A 20,714-nucleotide genomic window follows, 5' to 3' on the forward strand; every position below is an offset into this window, starting at 1 on the left:
TAATTTCATTTATTGTGTTGGTCATTATGGTTTGTTCACTTTTTAGTTCTTCTAGGTCCTTGTTAAACGTTTCTTGTATTTTGTCCATTCTGTTTCCAAGATTTTGGATCATCTTTACTATCATTACTCTGAATTCTTTTTCAGGTAGACTGCCTATTTCCTTTTGTTTGGTCTGGTGGGTTTTTACCTTGCTCCTTCACCGGCTGTGTGTTTCTCTCTCTTCTTATTTTGCTTAACTTACTGTGTTTGGGGTCTCTTTTTCACAGGCTGCACACATTCGTAGTTTCCGTTGTTTTTGGTGTCTGCTCATGTTTTTATTCTCTTAACAGCATTTTTGGCAGAGCTGAAGTTTTTAATGTTAATGAACTCCAGCTTACCAATTTTTTTTACATAGATTGTGCTTTTGGTGTTATAGCTAAAAAGTCGTCACCAAACCTAAGGTTACCTACTTTTTCTCCTGTGTTATTTTCTAGAAGTGTCATAGTTTTGTGCTTTACATTTAGGTTTCTGATCCATTTAGAGTTAATTTTTGTGAAATGTGTAAGGTCTGTGTCTAGATTTCTTTCTTCTTTTTTTTCTTTTTTTTTTCTTCTTAATATCCAGTTGAAAAAACCATCCTTTCTCCATTGAGTTGTCTTTGCTCCTTTGTCAAAGATCAGTTGACTATATTTGTGTGCATCTATTTCTGACCTGTAAGATTTTTTAAAACATTCCTTAATTTATATTTCTCCACCAGATTCAAGAGTGAAACACTATCTTTTTAGGATCACCCATTTGTAAAAGAGAAAAAAATAAAATTCAGTGAGGTTTTACCCTGTCAAGAACTTGAGATGGGAGGTATGCACTTGTTCTTGACAGAAAACCACATTTATTTTACTTCATAGAGAATTTAAGGGATTTTTAAGAATAATTTTGACTAGTCTTAATTTTTTTTTAATAAATTTATTTTATTATTTTTTTTTGGCTGCATTGGGTCTTCGTTGCTGCACGCGGGCTTTCTCTAGTTGCAGTGAGCGGGGGCTACTCTTCATTGTGGTGTGTGGGCTTCTCATTGAGGTGGCTTCTCTTGTTGTGGAGCGCGGACTCTAGGTGCGCAGGCTTCAGTAGTTGTGGCACGAGGGCTTAGTAGTTGTGGCGCACGGCCTTCGTTGCTCTGCTGCGTGTGGGATCTTCCTGGACTAGGGCTCGAACCCTTGTCCTGTGCCTTGGCAGGCGGATTCTTAACCACTGTGCCACCAGGGAAGCCCTGACTAGTCCTAATTTTTATGCAGAGATTTCAGTCGTGTGTTGTGACTCCATTGTACACTAGAATAGCCATTCCTTGCCTTCTTCTTTTCAGGTGTCCCTTAGACATTCAACGTATTTCACTGGTCTCTTATTTACTATTGCTCTTCATTAGGCTACTGACAGGTGAAGTACTGATACTAAAAACCTGAAGAATTTTGCTGTGTTATACAAAGCTGGTGTAGTATACTTTGGAGATTATCACAGTGCTCAGTGAGTGGAAGTTTATGGCTATAGAGCAGTGCTGTCCAAATGAAATGCAATGCAATCATTTCACACCTGTTAGAATGACTATCATCAAAAAGACAAGATATAACAAGTGTTGGCAAGGACGTGGAGAAAAGGGAACCCTTGTGCACTGTTGGTAGGAATGGAAATTGCTACAGGCACTATGGAAAACAGTATGGAGGTTCCTCAATAAATTAAAAATAGAACTGCCATATGATCCAGCAATCCCACTTCTGGGTATGTATCCATAGGAAATGCAAACAGGATCACAAAGAGATACCTGCACTCCCACGTTCATTGCAGCATTATTCACGATAGCCAAGATATGGAAACAACCTAACTTCATATATGGATGAATGGATAAAGATGATAATGGTGTATATATACACACAATGGAATATTACTCAGCCATGAGAAAGAAGGAAATCCTGCTATTTTCAACAACATAGATGGACCTTGAGGACATGATGCTAAGTAAGATAAGTTAGACAGGGAAAGACAAATACTGTATGATATCACTTATATGTGGAATCTAAAAAAGCGGACACATAGAAACAGAGATTAGAATGGTGGTTACCAGGGCCTAGGGTGTGGGGGAAATGGGGAGATGTTGGTCAGAGGTTATAAACTTTCAGTTATAAGTTCTTGGGAACAGAGTACAGCACATTTGAAAAGTTGCTTAGGTTGCCAAATGTTCTCACCATGATGGAGGTATTGGCTAATACTACTTGGTAGTAATCATTTGGTAATACGTAAGTGTATCGTATCAACACCTTAAACCTGTACAACGCTATATGTGAATTATATTTTAATAAAGCCGGAAAAAATGTATAATACAAGCTACAAATGTAAGCCACATTTACAATTTTAAATTTTCTAGTAATCACATATTTAAACATTTCCAAAAAGCAAGTGAAATTAATTTTCATAATATATTTTATTTAACCCATTATATTCTAAATATTATCACTTCAACATGTAATTGATATAAAAATTATTATTGAGATTTTTTTTTTTTTTTTTTTTTTTTTTTTTTTTTTTGCTGTACGCGGGCCCCTCACTGTTGTGGCCTCTCCCGTTGCGGAGCACAGGCTCCGGACACGCAGGCTCAGCGGCCATGGTTCACGGGCCCAGCCACTCCACGGCATGTGGGATCCTCCCGGACCAGGGCACGAACCCGTGTCCCCTGCATCGGCAGGCGGACTCTCAACCACCGTGCCACCAGGGAAGCCCTATTGAGATTTTTAATGTTCTTTTTTTTTTGGTCACGTATTAAAATCCAGTGTTTATTTGCTATTTACAGCACATCTCAATTCAGACTAGGACTCAGTAGCCACATGTTTGGAAAGTGCAGCTGTAGAGTATGCCAACACATGATACAGCCATGCAGTGGATTTCACTGTGGATTCACTTCATTCTCATAGAGCCCTTGGGAAACTTGGTGGACCGCCTAGATAGTTGAGGTTTATCTCATTCAGTATTGAGGTTTCTTTATTTTTGTAATATTTCATAGAAGCTCACCAACATGTGTTAACATTTTCCTCTGCCTTCTTAATCAGTATGTAACACAGTGGTTAAGAGTGTGGGATTCAAAGTCATAGTCTGGGTTTGCATTCTGGCACTAACCATTAGGGTGATCTTGGATGAATTACTTCAGCCCATGTATTCCATTTTTCTCATGTGTAAAATGAGGATAGAAACTTCCTATCAGGGTGGTTATGAAAATAAAATGAGAAAATACATGGCACGTGCTCAGTAAATGTTTGTTTCTGTTGCTGCTAAATACTGTAACTCCAGCAGCTACTACTGCAATGAATACTTGTATTAGTTCAGCAATAGTAGCATAATTTAGCCCTTTCTTGATGAGTCAATTAATGGTACCATGCTATGATACAGTGATGCCCTTGTGGGCTTATGAAAGTATCTAGGAACTTTTGACTTTACATTATACGTTTTCTGACAACTTAGCAATTTGAATTCTTTATACTCCCCACACCGCCACCCCCACCCCACCCCCTTTTTTTTTTTTTGCTGTCTGCATGCCTGCCACTGTCTGCTCTCCTTCCATTTCTAGGTTGCTGCTTCTAATTTATACTCCTTAGAGTCTTCATTGAGAACCATTTACCTAAATAGTACAGCCTAAGGCGCCCTTCCCATCTGACCCCCAGCTATGCTCCCGTACATTCTAACGCATCGCATTCTTTAACTGGCAGCTTCTTGACACGCACCATGTCTGCTTTTGCTGTTTCCTTAGAAATGCGTTTCTCACTCTTCTTTTGATATCCTGCTTAATCTCAAAGACTTAAGTCCCTCATCATTTCTTCATTCAGCAAATATTTATGGAGTTCCAGGCCCTGGGTATCGAGGATAAAATGGAGAACAAGAGAAATGCAATTGCTGCTCTCAAAAAATTTACAGTTTGGTGGGGAAGAAGAAATTATCAAGTGTAATAGCACTTTGTAACTGGCTCATTTCACTTATCATTTGTATTCATTCATGCATTCAGTAAATATTTATTGAGTGTTTGCTACGTACCAGGCATTTTGCTGGGTGTACAGTGGTGAGGGGAACAAGACATAGTTTCTCTTTCATGAATTCTACAACCTAGTGCGGGAAATGGGCAAATAATTAAGCCAAATAATGTTTGCTTAGAAGCTGAGTTAAGTGCTCTGCAGGGAAGGAATGCCATTTGTGAGAGCCTCACCTGGGAACCAGGGAGGAATTCCCTCAGAAAGTGATGCCAGGGGCATTTGGCAAGGGAAGGCTCCTGGCAGATGGAACTGTGTGGCAGTGATGCTGTGGCAGGAGGCAGCATGCTGTGGTCAGGGAACTTGAAGACATAGCAATAGAAACTGTCCAAAAAGGATCTCAGACAGAACAATATAAAGGTCTTGCTTCTACCTAAAAATTAGTGGACATTTTCTCCCTAAAACTTTACCAGGAAATTTAGATTTAACTATTCCTGTCTGAGGTTGCTGTGGCTTGACAAATGTTATGATGTTATTTATCAGTTCTACTTTCCATTTATGGGGGGGGGTGTTTTAGAGAAAAGGAAATCTTGGGAGTCTTAAAAATCTTTTCTCTGACTTCAAAGAGATGAACTTCTGAGCTGCAACAATCAGGATCTTTCTCTTGCTAATGCCTGACACACTCTTAATATTGCTTGTCACCAAAATAAGCAGCAGAGATCATGTAATGAGCATTCTGGACATTTCAGAATCATGCATTCTTTTATTTTTCATTTAAAAAACAATAAGCATTAATCTGTCTTGTGTTCATACTTTAGTGTGTTTTGTATTTTCTGAAGATAAGAATGAACATGTCAGATCACATTTGGTAGAAATCTGGGATGCTTCCTGGAATGCTCCTGAATTTTCATATATGAATTAAATACCATCTATTTATGGGCTATAGGCTTCTGTCTCTTCATAAAAGCCATACTGGCCTTTGAACATAAAATGAACATTGGTCAACAATTCAATGCAATAAATTTTTCTAATGAAGAAATTTAGCTTTATTTGATGAAATATGAATAAGGGAAATTCAGTTAATTGTACTCATTAAAGCTTTGGAGATCTGTATATCTCCCCCAAAAGGATCTCTCTTTGGCAGCAGGCTCCATTTTGCATCCACTCATTTCTTAAACTTCCAGTCCTCTTACAAGCTCCATGGTACCTAAAAGGGCCTGCTCCTTCCATGCCAACCCAACTCTAAAATTAAGCCTCTTCTTGTGGATCCAGTTGTCCTGTACTTGTTTGTTACCGTTTTGATCATTCTTCTCTCTCTGGTAGTGACTCACAAACAGGACTTTTAGGTTTCTCTGTCTCATTGCTATCCACCATGCTTCTGTTAGATAGTTAATTCTGCTTCTGTGTAATCAGAAGCTTAAAAGTGGTAGAAGAAATTTTGGCAAAATGAGAAACCTTCTTCATGCCAGGCACTGTGCAGTTAATTATGTCATTTAATCCTTGTAAGACCCTTATGCAGTAGTTATGGTTATTTCTTCCATAATTCCAGAACCTATTAGAGAAAATGAGCACACTTCCCAATCAGACAGGCCATGCTCAGAGTCTCTAGGACAAGTGATTTTCTCTGTGTAGTGGGGTGAGAGATTTCCCAGACTTCTTTGTACTGTTCCATATTTCTAAATTGTCTACAATAAGAATGTATTAATATTACACTTATCAAGAATTTATTTAAATATTTTATAAAGAAAGGAAAATAAAAGTTATACATATATATTATGAGACATCTGGAAAGTATAGAAACTTAGAAAGAAAAAAGTGCTCATTGCTTTAATGTAAATATAATCTTTATGAACTTTTTGGTCCCTTTTCTTCTAGTCTTTTTATATGTATGTAATTGAACATTTTTATATAGTTGTAATAATTTCTTATTGTTTTCTCCATAAAAAACTGAGATGCCAGTACTCATATATTGGTGAACTGTAAGAATGCCTCTTTCATTTTCACTTTTTCCTGGGCCTTCTTCCCTTGTCTTGAATTGCTATCTCTGATACATGTGCACTGCCTTGAAAGCCCCATTTGGCTAACAGGTATCAATGTGACAAGCCAGAAAAAGAAAAAGAAAAGCTTATTACTTCTCCTCTTCTCGTTAACACACACATCATTAATACCCTCTATGTTTTTTTCATGGGTAGAGTGATTCAGTCTACACATTCATATATTCATTCATTCAACAAATATTTGTTCTAAATGCCAACCATTTTACTCTTCAGTGAGGATGCAGAGATCGTAGAAGAATCCCTGCTCTTTAGGAGAACACAGATGCATAAATAAGAAAAAGAGCAGTGTGGTAAGTTATATGCAGAAATATCAGCCAAGTTCTGTAAGAACACAGAGGAGAATCACTTGGATTCTCCTAGAGATCCAAATGATTCTCCTAAAGAAATCAAGGAAAGCCTTTCATGGGTAAGCAAATGGAGCTCAGACAGATTTGGTTGCATAGCTGGTTCGTGGTTGTGTTGGCATTAAAACCAGATCTCACTGCAAAACCCGTCTTCCTTCCAACAAACTGTCATGAAGAGGCACCCTGTTTTTGTTGTTTTGGAAGCTCTAGGTGTCTATATTTGGCAAATTCCTGAGTCAGGGACCACAGTTGCCCCTTTTTTCTCTCCCCATTTCAAAATGCCACCAATTTCTGATTTGATCAAAGAGTAATGGAAGAGAAGTAAGGAAACCTGAGTTCTCTGAAAACCAGCTTTGCCACCATTTAACTAGGTGATCATGGGCACCTTATTCCTCTTTTCTAGGTATCTATTCCCCATTTGTAAAAGTGAGGAGATTGAAATAAATCTCTCTAAGCTTCTGATTTTTTATAAATAATATGTCGTGGTTTCCTTCTCCTTTTTAGCATATGTAGCATTTCCATACGATTGTAGGTTCCCAAGGGCCTTGGGAAATCTTGATACACTATGGCTTAGACAGAGGAGTAGATGGTAGTCAGGAGTGAGGGCTCTTGACTGCCTGGGTTTGAATCTCAGCTCTATAATTTACATGCTGTTTAATCTTGCATGTAAGATGAACTTCACTGAGCCTTAGTTTTGTAATTTGTAAAATAGAAATAATAATAAAGGACTCACAGAGCTGATGGGAAGATGCAGTGAGCTTATGTGTCTAAACCACTGTGCCCAGTGTCTGGCACGTGGTACTCAATAAATGTAGCTAATGATACTAATGGCTGTTTTACTAGTACTAATTTGAAGTCCTGAAGCAGTTTTAGAAGTCAGAATATCACAGTAGCTTCTTTTATTAATGATTCCCCTGTAAAGGAACAAAGGAACCAATATCCATGTATAGAATATGGAATTTTAGTCATTTTTTTTCCCCTTAGATGTTCAATTAAGGGTTGATAGGGGGTGGAGCACTGTTTACTGCTAAACTTTACTGAGGACCCAGAAACATAGAGTGGATTATTCACTCTTTTCCTTGCTGTGTTCCCAGTGCTCAGGACAGGCTATAGCACAGTGTAGGCACTTTACAAATGTTTTTTGAATGAATAAATGATATCACACTTTATATTTAAGAACTGGGGGGAATAATAGCACTTGGCACATTGAGTCTTTTGGCTTTCAGAGCTTAGGCTGTGACATTTGCTGAGTTTGTTCGGAGGAGATTTGGGGGCGTCCTGTGACAATCAAAGCAGGATTCTTCTGATGCCACTGTTTGGCTTTCTGCTTTGATCAATAGACTTATTATTTGCCCTTGAAACCTCTGTGGTGCTAGGGATTCACAGACATTCCTCAGGATGATTTACACGGCAGTAAATAATCTGTGCTGTCCATTGCTTGCTTCATCAGTGTCTGCCCTGCTCATAAAATCCCGGAGGCTCAGTGGCCCCAAGGCTGGAGCACGGTGGACATGTTCACTCCAGTTACAGATGTTTGCACATAGAACATGTTGCCCACTTTCATTGTTGCTTTGTTGCTCTAATATGCATCCACAATTTGTCTTTAAGGGTTGACCTAACTATACATGTTATTTTCCATCTGACTTTATTATAGTTACTACCATTTATTTTTTTACCTCTGTTATATGCTAGGCACTACATATATTATCTCATCAAAACTTCAAAACCCCCTCTAGGTGACTGTACCCTTTCTGTAGAATTGGAATCTGAAGGGAACGAAGCGTATTCTCTGAAATCACATAGTCCATGAGCAATGGGGCTTAGGTTGAACTCAAGTCCCTTTGGACACAAAGCCCTTAGCTACTACGCCATGATATTTTCCTCATCTAAAGGGCTTTCTTCTCCTTCTACAAGTGTTTTGTGTTGAAGTTGGTAACCTTTTGCAAAGATTGGTAAGTTTCCCATACCATTCAGAGATGAATTTTAAGTTTCTTAACAGCATTGCAAATACATGAAATTTATAGTGACAAACATAGACAGATTACTTTCTTGTTATCCATCCATTTAGTAAATTTACAGGTCCCATTAATTTAAATCTGTCCTTATTACCTATTTTATATAATAAATATCTCTTAGTCATGACAGACTGAGTATAGATCACCTGAAGTAGGCTCTCTCTCAGTAAGCAGAGTTGCAGCTAAAGATTTGTGAATTAATTGGGAAAATTGCAAATCAGGTAGTCAGTGAAATAATTCATTGTCACATCCAATCAATAAACTTTGTAAATCAACTCATTTAATTCAAAAAATGATCTATATAGATCAAGCAACCAATTAAACAATTAGCATACACTTTGCAATTAATTAATTTAAGCATCAATCATATAATTAAAACTCCAGATTTAAGCCACAGAATTTAGAATCCTACCTCCTTGTGAACTATTAGGTTCATGCTTCTGAATGCTAGCAGATTTGCAGTTTCACAATTCAACTTTGGTGCAGGGTATTTTAAAGTGTTTAAGTTGATTCCAGTTTTAATTTTTCTTTATGTTAGTATAGTTTCCCACCCTTTTTCAGCAAATTGACTTTTTATTTCCCCCAAAGGAGAAGGAGTGTTAATTCTAAATTGGGCAAAGCTGGAATCTGGGAGTACTGACTGGACGTTCTGGGGAAGTGAGACAAGTCCAGAAGTAGTTGAGAAGGCTAGGTATCTGCGTCAGGATGAATTGCATCATTTGCTTTTACTCTGTTAAGTGTCCTTGGTGGTTGGAATCAGATCCTGCCAAGTGGACCTGATATTCTTCAGAGAAAGGAGAACTGTAAAGATTGTCTTGGTTACCTTGAGTTCTTCTGATCTAGAGCATAGATATTTTCTTAATCCTGAACATAAATCAAAGACCTCTGATTCCCTCCAAATAATTTTTTCCTCCTTTACAGTTTTGTCACTCTTTTATGATATTTATTTTATTATTATTATATTATTTACATTTATAAATATTATAGCTAATGTAGTGCTTACTTTTTCCCCCTGCTATACTCTAAGCTTTTCCCCCTGCTATACTCTAAGCTTCCTTTGAGGACTGATACTCAATCTCATCTTTGATCGAAGGGGTTACGTTCTGGGTCTTATCTATTAACAGGTGCTCAGTAAATATTTGTTGAAAGAATAGAGCAGTATAAATGTTCTCCTTTCACATTGTTTTTCTCCCCCTTTGCGGTGCCATGTGTTTTCTCTTTATCAAATGAAGTAGGGTTTGGGAGATCTAACTGTATTACCAGGCTTTGGGGTAAAAAACAGTAGTGTCCCAGTTTGCTGTACACCATAGCTTCTGGTCTCTGCCTCCCTCCTTCACCTTGGTGTTCACTTACCTTTTTGGTTTTTCTTACAGTGATAATGTCAGTGCCTACTGCCTGCATATTGCCGAGGATGATGGGGAGGTTGACACAGATTTCCCCCCACTGGATTCCAACGAGCCCATTCATAAGTTTGGCTTCAGTACTTTGGCCTTGGTTGAAAAGTATTCATCTCCTGGTCTGACATCCAAAGAGTCGCTCTTTGTTCGAATGTAAGTATTGACTCTGTTACTTATCTCAGTATCTCACCTCTACCTTCTAGTACTTTGGATTTGATTTTGGCTTTGTTCATCAAATGAATGATATTTGGTATCTGGAGAGTCAACATGTAATGATTACTTTCAGAGAGATGTTGGGGACAACATTTGCATTGTATTCTGTGCCTCTGCACCTGGATTAAATGCAGACTGCTTTGCAGTAGCAAATTGTATTAGGTATATCTTGAATGTCATGTCTAGGAACCAGACCTCTGGAAATACTGGGGTACTTTGGGGCCTATGAAGGACAAATTTGGGGTTTCCCTCTTTCTCATTAAGGAATCCAAACTGAAAATGTGCATTGCAGCCACTTCTCTTTTGTGACTTAAAATACTTCTTTTTCTCTCCAACTTTGTTCAAATCAAATTTGATTTCTCTTAGTTGCCTTCCATTAGACTGAGCAGAGGTTCTTAATCTTTCCTGTGCCTTTGGTAGTCAGGTAAAGCCTACAGAAGCCCTTCTCAGAAAAGTGTTTGTAAATGCAGAGAGTGAAATTCACAGGAGTACGAAAGAATTCCATTATATTTAAATAGTTATCAAATTATTAAACAAATTTGTGATATAGTAATATGTACTGGCTTTATTAATACATTAAATGACAAGATCCAGAGGCAGGTCTAACAGTAACTCCTGACGTCTCTTGTTTCAAAGTAGTGGTAAGTGTAAATGATATTTGAGAAATCTGCAACAATTGTAATGTGCTATGATGGTATCTGTGGTTTCTGTTCATGACAGAGTCACCAGTACTGCTCATATGACTGTGGTTTGTTGACTGCATTCATAATTCAAGGAGATGCTAAATATCAGTTAGAAGTTAGTTAAAATAAAATGTAGTTTTTGTCCATTCACATCTGTAGAGCACCTGAGTCTTACACATATGTCCTGGTTGTTAGGGGAAAACCTGCAGCGTTTTCTCAGCTTAAGGTCTTCTAACAGAGGCCCTGACAGTCCCACTCCTGGCCATCTCCTGGGAGCAATAGCGATCCCTTTGGCACCCCCTGCTGTTAGTAACCAGCAAATTCACTATCCAGAAGAGCGATTGCTTTAGAGGACTTTCCCCCATCTTTTAAAAACATATTGCCTTTGTTTCAGGTTTTTACTAAAAATAGGATTATGTTACCTATGATATATGAGTATTTTGGGTGTTTCTACCCTTGACCAAAGAAAGAAATCTGTGTGCCTGGGAGTGAGCCGGGGGTGGCTCCTCAAGCTTTATTATTGCCATTTCATCCCTACCCTGAAATCATGTTTGGTGTATATAACATCACATATTTTCCTTCTTTTTACATTTCAGAGGCACTAAAACAACAACTTTAAAGAATATTAAAGTAATTTAAAAGTTTTCCAATGATTCCTCCATCCCAGTATAATTATTTTCATTTCTGTATAATCATTTCCACATGTATATATATTACAGTTTCAGTTCTAGCGTACATATTGTGTTATTTTTACTTAACATTATATTACAAGTATTTTGATATCTGTTCTTAATTCCTACAATCTGCATTTATTATGTAATGTCTCAGACTTTAGGTAAAAACCTGCAGCTGCTTTTCTAACAAACTGTTGATCAGCAAAAATAAAGGGGCTACAGAAACCCTCATGTTTATGCTGTTCCTTTCTGGACTTCACGCAAAGACAGTTCTGTGTAAATGTACAGTTGACTCTGATTTGGAAATCTGAAAATCAGTTCATCCTTGTTATAAAAAATTTTTTACAATTGTAATTATATTGATGTTCATATTATATAAAATAACTCATTTAATAAAGTAGTACTTGAATTTTTCAAAAAAATCTAGACAGAGACAGCCCCTGTTTTCATGGAGCTTACTGTCTAGTGGGGGGAGAATTGTCAAACAGATCATTCAACTGTGATGAGCAATACAACAGAAAAATGTATGGGGTGATATGGATGCCTGTCAGAGGATGTTGAGATTCTTTCCTTGTTTTGGTTTTAACAAGTGATTCTATAATGATAGTCCTTATCTATATCCCTTTTATTTCTGTTGAATAACTTCCTTAGGATAATTCCCTGTGAATAGGATTATTGATCAGGGTAGAAACATCTTCAGATTCTCGCTTTGTATTGACATATATAGCCTTCTGAAGAGGTATCTATTACAGTGCTACAAATAAAATTCATAAAACCATCTTTTCAGTCTTACCATTACAAGGTGTCATTAGAAGTTTTTTCTTTTTACTTTAAAAGATGTATATAGGGACTTCCCTGGTGGCGCAGTGGTTGAGAGTCCGCCTGCCGATGCAGGGGACACGGGTTCGTGCCCCGGTCCGGGAGGATCCCACATGCCGCGGAGCGGCTGGGCCGGTGAGCCATGGCCGCTGGGCCTGCGCATCCGGAGTCTGTGCTCTGCAACGGGAGGGGCCACAGCAGTGGGAGGCCCGCATACTGCAAAAAAAAAAAAAAAAAAAAAAAAGATGTATATAATGAAATGTCAGTAGTTTCTGCTTGAAATTCTATTGTTTATTAATAAATCACTAGAAGAATTGTTCTCATTAGCACATAATTTTTACTACATAAATATTAACATATGATCATAGCAGTCTTTTGATCTGAAAGTCCTTTTTCAAACAAGAGCTTTAAAATCAGTGATTTTCAGTAGAATGAGGTTGGGGGTGGTTTGCGCATACCTTCCTAGGAGAAGCATCTAAGGCTACACAGTGTCTCACTGTGAACCCTACCTTCCAGAGAATGGGAAGAGAGAATGGGAAAACAACTGCTTTAAATAAACCTGATACTTTTTTTTTTCCTGAATTACTCCCATCCCTGCACTCTCACTCCCAAACACACACACCACAGTCAATCCGGTTTTTATTCTGAAGTCCAGGAGTTTATTCAACATGTCTGGAGTGTTTCTGAAAACACAAGGTCAAGCAAAATCTTTATATGTGAGCATTTAGAACAAATGTCAATACATTTTCTCTTTCTTCTTTTTCTCAGTTGTCTGATGAAATAGTACAAATTACTAACCATTTGCCCTGTGTATGTTTTTTTGGTTCAACAACCTCCCATTCACCTTTCTGGTCTAAATTCCAAGTTAGAAAAATGTCTCCTGCAAATGCAGGACAGAGCAGACCTTTAGGAGTCTCCAGGGACGTATCCAAAGTTTCAGAGAGTGAAGTGCCAGCAAAAGAAGTGAAACCATTGCTCCTTCTCTTCATTCCCTCCCTTTCCTCTTTGCATCTCTCTCCCAGTGCAGAATGGGCAGGAAGTGGCTGCATAGACACTGCACTGAACCAGGAAGAAGGAGCTAGGTTTGACAATGGAAAGTGAATTAGTATTTACTAAGGGCCAACTATGTATATGTTATTTCATTTAATCTGAAAATAGCCCAGTTTTTATTATGACCATTTTAGAGACATGAAAACTGAGGCTGGGAAGTACTGCTCTCAGGCCTGGACTTGACCCCATGCCTAACTTCAAAGTCCACTTTTTTTCCAACACCCTGCTGATGGTTGGGATGTGGGTAGGGGAATCAAGTATTGGTCTAGTCATTCAAGTGAATCCCACTGTCTTAAGGCCAAAGTTCAAGAGCATGGTGACTCCTGGAGCCAGACTTCTTGGGTACCGATTCTGACCTTGCCCTTACTAGTGTGTGTGAAATCTCAGATGAATTACTTGACTTTTCTACGGCTCAGTTAAATGAGGGTAGTAATAATACATCTCTCATTGAGCTGTTGTGAGGATTGGATGCGTTAATATGTGCAAAGCACTTAGAACAGTGCCTAGCCTAAATAAGCATTATCTAAATAAGTGTTTGCTGCAATTGTTGTTATTATTAATAAAAATCCTCTGAGGGCAAGAACTGGATCATTAGTGCCCCACAGCACCCAGCATAGCTCCATTACTATGGTGGTAATGGAGTAAATAGAGGGATTGAGTAAAGGCTGAATTGGAATAACTTTTGCTGAACACGGACAGGGGTGGACATTGGAGATCTGCAGACATCCTCTGTGGCAGACATCCTTTAAGACAGGGGTCCCCAACCCCCGGGCTGCGGACTGGTACCTGTCCGCGGCCTGTTAGGAACCAGGCTGCACAGCAGGAGGTGAGCAGCAGGTGAGTGAGTGAGCGAAGCTTCATCTGCCGCTGCCCATCGCTCACATTACCGCCTGAACCATCTTTGCATTACTGCCTAACCCATCCCTGCGCCTAGCACAGGGCTTCCTAGAGAAGGAATGAACGAATGAATCTTCAGGTGTCTGCGGGCTGCTCGGGGAGAAGGAGGCCCTTGGGCAAGCTTTCTGTCCCACCTTGCTTTCTGAGCCCACTTAACCTCTTCTACAGCCCTGTTTCTGCCTTTTGAATACCATGAAGCCCCAGGTTGCCTTCTGTTTTTCAGAGGCCCTCATACCGTTCAACCAGGAGTCTCCAATATACCATCTTTCCCTACTCCAAATGAGGCAGCACAGCCTTTGAACTTAGGCTAGCCTGGGTTCAAGTTTCAGCTTCACTAGTGACTTGCTCCATGACTGTGGTCTCAGTTTCTTCATCTGTAAAGTGAGGATGGTAATTACTACCTCATGGATTTGTTGTGAGGAATGTTCTTAAATGTAAGGAATGTACAGACCTCTTTTAAAGGAAAATTAATTCTCCTGGAACTTCAATGTTTGCCCAAATTTGTTTTATTATAATGTTACTTAAACACATACAAATGTAAAATTCTAGCTATAAATTCCATGTCTTTATGCAATCCAAAAAAATTACAAATTAAATGCAAATAAAACTATAACATTAATAAAATAAAAATTAACAACTTTAATGCAACAGATGATATTTTGCTGAAATTAAATCACTGATGTGGGGTTTAATGGATGTTAATTGTTTTACTTGTCAACTTGAATCTTCTGATTTTCATATGAAACATCAGACTATCATATTATTTGTCCTTTTAAACAATGAATGTATTTTTAGGTACTAGTCCATTATTTTAATGGGCCAATTGATTTATAGTGCACTCCCCCCCAAATTTTAAATGTTTTTTAATTGGAAAAATAAAGAACATTTCTGCTAGGATGACCAGTTTATGCCAGTCCTACCCAGGATTTTCCCTTTTTTATTTTTTTTAGTTTTTTGGCCACGCCGCATAGCTTGCAGGGTCTTAGTTCCCCAGCCAGGTATTAAACCCGGGCCACGGTAGTGAAAGCCCGGAATCCTAACCACTAAGCCCGGAATCCCTTCCCCACCAGGGAACTGACTTTTAAAATAGAAAGTCCTAAGTCCAAGAGCACCCCACTCAGTCCCGGGTGAACCAGGATGATGGGTCACCTTACTTTCTGCTGTTGTCAGTTGGTTCTGTTCATAGATGGGCTCTCTGCCTCATTTGTCCTGTGCACAGTGTGACTTGCCTACTGCAGGGGATGAATTCTTCAGAGATCAGCAAGTCTGTTCCGTAAAGAGTCTTGTGTACACTTCTCCTGTCACTTTTCCTTATTCAACAAACTGTTTTGGCATATAGCTTGCACTGATGCCGTTTGGCCTTTCTAAGTCGCTTACTGATGTTAAATAACCAGCTGCTAGGATACTCAACCCCCCAAATCTCACCAGCTTATCCCACATGTTGGCAAACTTTTTCTATAAAGGACAAGATCGTTAATATTTTAGGCTTGCAGGCCATACAGTCTCTGTGGGTCAACTCCGCCATCATAATGCGAAAGTAGCCATAGAAAATACGTAAATGAATGGACATGGGCTAGATTGGTTGACCCTGGCTTTATTATATGTTTATTTCTTGTTCACATCTGTCTAATGAAGGTCAGGTGGCACTCCTGGGTATTTCTCCTCCAAGCAGTGACTCAGGGCTCCCCCAGCTGGATGGAGAATGAGGAACATGGAAGACTGGGAATGGTCTATATCCATATCTATCTATCTATTGCTTATATAAGTCACTATATACATCTATTTATATATCTGTATAAAATTTTGCTTTTCAGTGCAAATCATATGTACATGATTTTCATTGAACTAAAAGCAAAATTTTTAAATTCTGAAACTCAAGAGAGCCTGTGAATGCATCTTTTGACCCTAGGGGGTCCATGAACCTCAGGTAGGAAATGCTGCTATGAGAAAATTAGTTCAGACCCTAGTGTGTAGGAAGTGTTATGTAGTTGCTATTTGTTATTTTTATCAGAGATTTATCAGCCTGAATAATTTACACTAAGTTGTATATGGGGTTTAACTTTTCTTTGGGTTATTTTTTATTGCACAATTAATACATGTCCATTAGATTGGGTTGGCTCAAAAGTTCATTCGGGTTTTTCCGTAAGATCTTATGGAAGACAGAATAGAAAAATTAGAAAATCTGTTTTTTCATATAAAAGAAAATTTCAAATTTCTCTTTGTTCCATCATGCAGAGATAATGACTTATTACATTGTATAATGATTTACATTTAAAAACAGGAGCTGGTTAACTTAAATGAATCCCTAATTGGAAAAGTGTTTTGTGGAAAAGAGTGTGGAGCTGGATACCTTTTGATATTCTTACTGAGTTGGGGCTAGGCTGGTTTTGCCCTCCCAGGCCCTTGGGCCCCAGGAAACCCCTGGAAATAGAGTTGTCGTTAGGGGACGGAGAATGGATTACTCTAACAAAGTGCAAATTAGGAGCCTGTTAGTGGACATGGCCTCCTTTAGCAGATCAGCAAGCGGATTTCTAAGGTATCCATTGTTCTTGATTGATTTTGGATAGAGCAAATGTGTGTATAAACAGGAGTCCCTAGCTTGCTGACTGCTAGTAGCTACTCTGAGCCGAAGCGTTGAAGTTGTTTGGCTGTCAGGAGTGTGGGAGGGGAGACGTAGGGGACAGAGGTATTAGGGTGGCCCCTAATACTAGTTAAGAGCTGGATCTCAGCTGGTTTTCAGCATCTGAAGAAGTGCTCCTTGCCAACAATGACCACGCCAAGGCCTTTAGACAGTAGGACAAGGGAAAATGAAAATGAGATCTTGCAGTGGACAGGAGAGGAACTTGCATTGTCCATCTCTTCCTATCCCCCAGCATGGGCTAATTCAATCAGAATTTGTGAAACTGAGTTGATTTTAAAAATGGCAGTGACAAAAGCAGCTGGGGTGGTGTCATTGCGTTACATGTGTTGACATTAATGTTTCACACTGGGATCCTACTCTGGGGTGGGGAAGAAGGGCTTTAAGGGAAGAAAAGTCAAAAACAATAAAACGGACAGAATCTTCCTAGATCGGAAGTCAGTTAATTAAATTGCCCTCCTATATATGTGTTTTACTTAAAATGTTTAGTATGTCAGGTGGATGTGGGAAAGGAGTCATTTAACCAAGAGCTGCAGAGCAAATAGAATCCAGTTAGGATTTTGCTATTTGGGAGATGGACCACGGGGTAGACGTTGGAGGATCTTGTACCAGAAGCTGGGCTGCCTCAGTCAGTGTGGCCCAGAGAGCTCCCAGAGACTGCTGTGGCTTCTCTTGGCTCTGCATAAAGGGAAAGGTTAGCTGCTTTTTTAGGAGGCATGCCCTAGATTCATTGCTCTTTCCTGTATGAGGGCCTTTCAAAAAAGGGTCTCAGTGGTTTTAGTATACATTCTTGATGAGATCTCCACCATACACCCTAAGTGACCAGACCGTTATGAAAAGATATCATTAGTTTGAAAACTCACGTACTCTTAATGTGATATTGCCTTAATGGTCTTGAGAGGAGGTAGTGGGGGTGAGGGGAAGAAATGAGCGTTTTTGCACACTCAGTTTGGTGCCCCTAGTAGCCATTATCTCATTTATTCCTTATAAGCAACGTATCTTTATAATATATAAGCTGAGGATCAGAGACAGGTAGTTATTTACCCAAGGTCATGCAGTTTGGTAAGGGGCAGAGCTAAAATAGGGCAAGTAATAAAATAAGATGCCTGTGCTCTTTGTAACCAGGCCTGACAACATGGGTATAAATTATCCTAGTTATTTATTGGTTGCTTGAGTCATAGAGGACCGACTGTGTGTTGTTTCTTTTCATTCTGTTGTATTAGCAAACATTTTCATTGTCTAGATTGTCCTCGTGTATGGAAGTGTAACATATGCAGCCTGTTTAATTTTGTATTTGTAAATGTGACTTGATTTCCTTTATGGCAACAGCTACTGTCTAGAGAAAAGAAAAGATTTTTCTTTGTGTCTATTTAAAGTGACAGAAATATTGGAGTAAGTAATAAAGATGGAAAGCATTAATTACATACTTCTAAGAATTTAAAGGTCAGACAAGCTAAATATGTATGTTTTGCTCACTGGAATGTCTGTCTGTTGAGATTGTGCCAGGATAACTTTGTTCCTACAATAAAAGCACATATTTTAGATAGCCATCAACTTACTTTGGTATCCAAAAATTATACCAGATTGTTGCTTTGGTTGCTATATATCTTAAAAGTTTGGGACTCACATTTCTGATGTTAATGTGATTTGTTTCATGATCCACCCCCTTTGGCCATGTTTAGTTACTATGTCTCATTTTGCTTTCCTCTGTTCTCCCCTCAGCTTGTGTTGGAGTCTGTCAGCTGCTGCTATGTACCTGTCAGGCTAGTGACTTGTAATGTTTATTAATACAGCGTCAGTCTTGCTGTTGAAAAAACCGTGATGCTTCTCAGAAGGGTGCGATAGAACGAAGCTTTTGATTTCCAGATCCTGTCTGCACTGTGTGGTGAATACATTCTCAGATGTTATGCAGTTCACTGACCTGACAGTTGTGGAACCCCGCCTGGGACCCCATTTCAGCAGGACATATTTGAACAGAAACAGTTTGCAAAACTTTACACACTTAAACTCCTGCCAAGGCAAACTGTTAGCCACTTGAGTTTGTTATAAATACCCAGTGGCGGTGGTTGGAGGTAGCCCACGGTGTGTTTTATATTCTGAACTGAATGTGAGTGTCTTTGCGGTTATATAGAGTAGTAAATAATTGAGTTTGATTAGGGAGAGGGACCTCATTATCCCCCACCTGTGCCCAGCTGGAAGGGGAGGGTCGAAATGAAGCCATTAGCTGTCTCTCTTACTGGCATCTCAAAGAGCTCAAATACATCTGTGTCTTATTTTCTTTTCTGGCACAATCAGTCGAGCAAGCTAAGCAGGCATGACCGGATTTGGCAAGTCCCAAGGACTCTGGCAAAGATAGACAAGGAGAAGGCGGAGGGCAGTCATTTTGGCTTCTCACTGCCCATTAGTCTAGTGAGTTATGTTTTTGGAAAATGTCTCTTTTGAAAAAGAGTACTTTGTCCAATGTCAAATATCACATACTCACACAATACGCTTTGATCTTTAAAAAAAAAATTTTGTCAGCGCAAGGGGAAACAAAATGTGGCATTCCCACTAGTGTAAACTCTCTTTATGGATAAAGAAATACCCGAAGGACTTCCTTTAAAGCAGGCATGCTGCAGTTATTATAAGGCTTTCTCTTGCTCATATATTTTCATTTTCTACCTTGAAATGCTCAAAAATGAACATGCATGGAATTGGGACCAGAACAGGCTGGGAACCAAAGGAGTACGTCTTCATCACGATTATGAACTGGTCAGGACTGGAGGAGGGAGTGCTACTCTTGGCAGCCTTTTCCCACTTTCACAAACTGATACTGTGGCTCAGGAAACCAGGACGTTTTCCAAGGGCTTTTAAAAAGCAGTCTTGTAGGTCATATGGTTAGTCTAAGAGCTGGGACATTTATAATCAAACTGAATTTGTTACAGTGGGAGTTGACCTTTTCCATAGATTGGGCAGTGGTTCCAATCTGGAAGATACGCTCTCTGGAAGTCTCTTCTTCCCCTTAGTCCCCCCAAACTCCCTTGGCCATAGGGAGGTTTAAAACACAGGCTTTGGTGTCTGGCTGACCTGGGTTCAAGTTCTGGTCCCTCCACTTCTTAGCTGCGTAATTCCAGGTATGTGTCTCAACCTTGCCAAACCTCAATTTCCTCCATTATAAAATGGGACTGATGATAACACCTACCTTTTCTGGGAGGATTAAATGAACAAAGTAAGTGCTCAGTAAATGTTGACTGAAGTCATTTTCTCATCATTATATATCACTTCTTTGTATGAAGAAAAGCTGATAGTTATTATCTATTGCTTATTAAACATTTATTTTATGACAGGTATTATGTTAATTATTTTAGAAGTATTTAGCCCTGACAGCAATCTTATAGTCTAAGAATTAGCCTCATTTTGTAGATGAGAAAACTAGAAGTTAGAGAGATTATATCATTTACCCAAGGAAGGCAGAGCTGGGACTCCAAAGCAGGCTCTATTCTAGAACTTGCTGTGCTCTGCTGCCTTCTGGTGTTGCCACCATTTTTTCAGTATGATACAGAGCTAAATGACAGCTATGTTTTGAGACCTCCCCACTAAGAAGCTTCTCTGATCCCCCTCAGCCCTACCGGCTGGGTTCAGTGCCCCTATGTTTTGGCAGCACTCTGGGCTTGCCTTCATCTTTGTGCTTATCATGCAGAGCTGTAATTCTTTGTTTGCTTCTTTGTCTTTCTCTCCCACTGGACTGTGCTACTTGGATTAAGGACCGTATTGTTGATTTCTGAATCCAAAATAGGATCTTTAATAGATGAGTGACCTCAGGTAAATTCCCTAATATTTCCAGCCTCAGTTTTTGCAAAATGGATATAACTTATTAGTGCCTATTTTAGGGTAGAATGAGTTAATGCAGATTTAAAAGGCTTAACACAGCACTTGGCACATACTAAGTGCTCAGTAGGTAGTAGATG

At 39.1% G+C, this 20,714-nt stretch overlaps 1 protein-coding gene across 4 annotated transcripts in view; it reads left to right on the forward strand.

Annotated features, from left to right (window-relative positions):
- The window catches only part of MAPKAP1 (MAPK associated protein 1), a 231,594-nt gene that overhangs the window by 112,288 nt on the left and 98,592 nt on the right, over window positions 1–20,714 (forward strand). For all 4 annotated transcript variants that reach the window (XM_082842752.1, XM_082842754.1, XM_082842753.1 and 1 more), the window contains one exon: window positions 9,770–9,946. In XM_082842752.1, the coding sequence (XP_082698878.1) occupies window positions 9,770–9,946 (177 nt within the window). The remainder of the gene's footprint in view (window positions 1–9,769; window positions 9,947–20,714) is intronic.

Source organism: Leucopleurus acutus, assembly GCF_964270905.1.
Source record: "Leucopleurus acutus genome assembly, chromosome: 7".
In the NCBI taxonomy this organism is placed as follows: domain Eukaryota; kingdom Metazoa; phylum Chordata; class Mammalia; order Artiodactyla; family Delphinidae; genus Leucopleurus; species Leucopleurus acutus.